This window comes from Mus caroli, chromosome 6 (assembly GCF_900094665.2).
Source record: "Mus caroli chromosome 6, CAROLI_EIJ_v1.1, whole genome shotgun sequence".
In the NCBI taxonomy this organism is placed as follows: Eukaryota; Metazoa; Chordata; class Mammalia; order Rodentia; family Muridae; genus Mus; species Mus caroli.
Genome location: NC_034575.1, coordinates 113,569,531 through 113,574,399, shown reverse-complemented (window position 1 = coordinate 113,574,399; position 4,869 = coordinate 113,569,531). Strand labels below are relative to the sequence as shown.

General features: G+C 39.1%; 1 protein-coding gene across 1 annotated transcript in view; it reads left to right on the top strand.

Annotated features, from left to right (window-relative positions):
• Ankrd30a (ankyrin repeat domain 30A) overlaps nucleotides 1-4,869 on the top strand; it is a 66,863-nt gene that overhangs the window by 31,997 nt on the left and 29,997 nt on the right. Inside the window, 3 exon segments of the mRNA XM_029478243.1 lie at nucleotides 1,309-1,342; nucleotides 1,611-1,752; nucleotides 3,272-3,485. Of these exon segments, the coding sequence (XP_029334103.1) occupies nucleotides 1,309-1,342; nucleotides 1,611-1,752; nucleotides 3,272-3,485 (390 nt within the window).

Below are 4,869 nucleotides of genomic sequence, written 5' to 3'. Positions count from 1 at the left end.
GGGAGATGGCTCAGTGATTAAAAGCTGATGTGATGGCTGCGCTTCCAGAGGCCTGAGTTCAATTTCCAGCAGCCACATGGTGGCTCATGACCATCTATAGAGAGATCTTATGCCCTCTTCTGGCAAGCAGATGTCCATGCACTCATACATTAAAACAAAACATTAATTAATTAATTAATTAATTAGTTTTTTAAAAATGTTTTCAGTCCAGGTATGGTCGTTTATGCTCGTAATTCAAGGCTAAGGCAAGAGGATCACATAAGCCAGCCTGGAACACACAATGAATTCTGGGCTTACCTACTCTACAGAGTTATCTGTTATAGGCAGACCTGCAGGACATTTACCTTATCTCAAAACAAAATGGTTTCCTATGTAAGAACTTCTGAAACACTTTTTATATAGGTCGTAGTGCCCACAAATGACAGTGACAATGACAAATGGAGCCAGCAATACAGCTTAGAGGATGAAAGCACTTGCCACCAGCCTGAGGCCCTGAGTCTGATATCCCAGAATACACATGGCTGCAGGAGAGAACCACTCATACACATTGTGCTCTGACCTCCTCCCTTGCACTGTAACACACATTTTTGCATGTGCACACACACATACACACTAGAAAGAAAAGTAAAACACTTTCTTGATGGTATCTTTTACTATCGAATAAAGCAGGTAGCATGTCTTTCCTTTTTCTGTGATCATCAGAACTTTGACCGAAGTTTAATTCTTTCTAGCCTGGGGATATGTGGCTCAGGTAGTAGAGAGTTTGCCTAGAATACACAGAACCCTGGATTTGATGACCAACAACCCACTGAGGGCCTTGGTGGTTCACAGTTCAGACCCCAGCTCTGGGGATGAGGCTGGGGCTCAAGGTCATCCCCAAGTGAATAAACGAAGTATATATGTGTTTCACTTTCTTACGATAGTAATAGTTGTTTTTTATCTCTTACTTTGTTTATAACTAAACCACCTACAGAAAATTATTATGTAAATCATCTGTAAACTTTATTAGTGAAAGAAATAAGTTTCAAATGTAGAGGTTTTATATAAAAGTCAATAATCTTATATATTCTTCTCTTTTTTTTTTTTTTTTTTTTTTTGTTCTAGAGACAGGGTTTCTCTGTGTAGCTCTGGCTGTCCTGGAACTCACTCTGTAGACCAGGCTGGCCTAGAACTCAGAAATCCTCCTGCCTCTGCCTCCCAAGTGCTGGGATTAAAGGTGTGCACCACCAAGCCCGGCTTATATATTCTTTATATTTAACTTAACATTAGTCTTAAAGGATTCTTAATGGTTTTGTTTTTTTATTTTAGGCCCACAAAGAAAACATCTAGTAAACATAACAAGGTAATGTGAAAAGAATAAAAAAACAATCATTTGGTTTAAAATATGAGGTGTATTTTAAAATGTAANTTAAAAGATATAAAAGACAAAGTGAAAACAGAGGACCTTGTCATCAGGTAGCAAACAGTGGCAGTTGACAACAGTGTCCTTTTGGCTACAATTGAGTTCTTTTAGAAAGTGCCTCCTTCTGCTTGTATAAACAGAAAGCTCGTATCTTACATGTACAGTGTAAGCATCAGGGAGCAGGTTTAAAATCGTGTTTCTTTTACAGGACAGCGGGCAGACAGCTGCTGTGGACAACCTTGACGACTTCACTGAGTCATCTGAAACAGCCTCTGAGGACCATGAGCTCCAGGGCCCTGATTCCGAGAGCATTTTGTGTGCCATCGAGCATCTCAGACTGGAGTGTAAAGGTATGGCCACTGGGTAAATGGAAGGCCTTGTTATGTATGGTGATGTATGCCACTTAGCTCAGCATTGCCCCTCAACCCTGGATGTGTGACAGTACTGTTCCTGTACTGAGGAGTGTTTCGAGAGAGAAGTACTCATTAGATAACATAGTATGTGTTACTGCTCAATAGTATTGCTGCTCAATATGTACTCTCAGCCAAAGCTGCAGTCCCTCTCATGGGACTGACACATCCAGTGTTTTTGTTCAGCTTGCTTTTCTGTGTTTCAGTTGTCTTAGATGTTGCAGTAGAATGTTTTGTTTTATACAGTTTCAGCAAGATATATTTATATAGAGAGGGTAATTTGATTCGTTTCAGCATATGTATTAAACACATATTTAATTACCATAGTCAGCCTAGTTAACAGATCTATTGAAGAAGCCCCCATTTCTCCCACACTCTCTGTTTAAAAACTGACAGATTGTTCTCCAGCATGTCCCTGTTCTGTCTTCCGGACCATGAGATAGGAGAGATCCAGTGTGTGTGTGTGTGTGTGTGTGTGTGTGTGTGTGTGTGTGTGTGTTCTCAGAATCACTGATTATCAGTATTTTAAATCTTAGCTATTCTGACAGCTGCACAGTATGCAGCATATCATGCTGGTCTTCATGTCCATTACCCTACTAATTAACGTCAAGCCTTTTCCGAGTATTTCTTTTCCATTACTGTGTCTTTGATGAACTTCTTTCTTGATCTGTGTCCATTATCTTGTAAATTGTATTTGTCCAGCCTGACTAAGCAGAATAGACATATTCTTTCTTATAGGAGTGGTGGATGAGATTTCATCTAATCTTTCCAGATAGTTTATCCTTGTTTAATGTAGTTTCTTGCTGCTCGTGTCCTGTTCAGTTCCTTGCTGAGTACTCCAGGCCCTCTACAGACCTGCAGGGTCTTTATCTTTATGGCTGGCTCCTCTCTGGTCTGTCCTGTGATCTCAAGCTGTCTTTGATTATCAGACTCTGAACTCATTCACCTCAACTCAGCAAGTCTAGGGAGCTCTACTTCAGCTCTTTATCCGTGAGTGGTAAGAGAGTCAGGTCTGGGATGTTCATAAATTTCATTTGTCTATTAAGGATCATTGTCGTAAGAATTATTTAAGATATTTTATCAGTCTTCGTTTGTGTTGTTTCAAGTGGGAACATGGCTCCACAATTGTTACCTCATCCTGGCTAAAAGCAGATTGAAATGGAGGCTCATTAAATGCTTTTTGTTTTTCTGTTTTAAATCTAGCATGGAATGTTTGACTGAGTTTAGTTTAACATGAAGATCTCTAGTTCTATCCAGTTTTATAAGAACAACCCCATTGTGTATAAATTACACATTTTTTAAAAGCTGAACCAGGGCAAGGGTCACCTGTGTTATTCGCAGAGCCTAGTGTAATGTGTTCCTCATTGTCGGCGCTTAGTGTAAGTGAGTAAACACAAGCATGCAGGCTTTTTCTAATATGCACACTCATTTTATCTGTCTCTTATTTTTCCTCATTCAGATACTGTTAGTCTATTGAAAATCCGGGACGCNGTTTATTCATATAAACGATTAATAGAACTTAAAAGAAGCCACTGTGAACTACTTACAGGAAAACTGAAAAGAATGGAAAACAAATATAAGGGATTACAGAAGGAAATGTCAGAGACGGAAGANGTGAAGTCACGGTTGGAACATGAAAAGGTCGGATGGGAACAGGAGCTCTGCAGGCTGAGGTGTGCTGTCTCTGTCTTTATTTATTTATTACTGTTTAATGTTCTGTTACACTCACTCATATGCGNGCGTATACATCTTGGCAAGTGTGTGGAAGTCAGGTACTAACGGGAGTGTTGATCTCCTTTCGCCATGTGGGTCCTAGAGATCCAGCTGAAGTAGTCTGGCCTGATCAGGTGCCGTTAGCCTCTGACGCAGGTCCCCAGCCATGATAGCGCAGCTCTGAAAGCCTGTTAGAGCCTTTTCAGCAGCCTGTTCTGCAGATAGTGAGATAATCATGCGGTAGGCTACATCGCTTGATTTACATAGGTTGAACCATCCTTAGATCTCTGGGATGAAGCAAACTTAATCATGGTGGATGATTTTTTGATGTGTTTTTAATTTGATTGGCATATCTTACTGGGGATTTTTGAACCTGTGTCCGTCAGGTAGACTGATGGATGCATTTCCTTCGTTGGTGTTTCTTTGTCGGATTGAGCTGTCAGTGCAGTGCCAGCTTCATAAAGAGAATTTCCTTTTTAAAAAAATTACTTAATTTATCTTCCTTTTCTTTGTTATAGAATTGGTTTTAGTTCTTTAAAGCTGTGACAGAGTTCTGCGGAGGATTCTTCTGGACCTAGGTCTTATTCTTGTTTTGGTTTCATTGCTTGCGGGGGATCTGTTTACATTTTTAAATCTCTTTATGACTTAATGTTGGTATGTCACATACATTATGAAATTCATCAGTTTCTTTCAGATTTTCCAGCTGATGGAATAAAGATTTTGAAAGTATATCCTTATTACCCTACGGATAGAAAAAAAATACCCATTTTTGTTTCTAATTTTATTAATTTGGATAGTCTTGTTTAACTTGGCTAAAGCTTTGGTGTGTGTGTTTATGGAATTAGAAGGTGCTGTCTCAAGATGTAATGCTTTAGGGAGGCCTGAAATATTTCATAAAGATAAAAATCTTACTTCTGATATACAGTGTAATCTTTATTTTTTATTTTTTTAAAGATTTATTTATTTATTTATTATAAGTACACTATAGCTGTCTTCAGACTCATTAGAAGAAGGCATCAGATCTCATTACAGATGGTNATGAGCCACCACGTGGTTGCTGGGATTTGAACTCAGGTCCTCTGGAAGAATAGTCAACGAGAACTCTTGACCACTGAGCCATCTCTCCAGTTCCCCAGTCTAATCTTTATAACTAATACCTTTTAAACAATTAAGTTTAAATTGCCTGTTTTGATTGAGAAGTAAATATAATTGTGTAAAGATATAATTTCCTTTTTAAAAAAATTTATGGGCTGGTGAGATGGCTCAGTGGGTAAGAGCACCCGACTGCTCTTCCAAAGGTCCGGAGTTCAAATCCCAGCAACCACATGGTGGCTCACAACCATC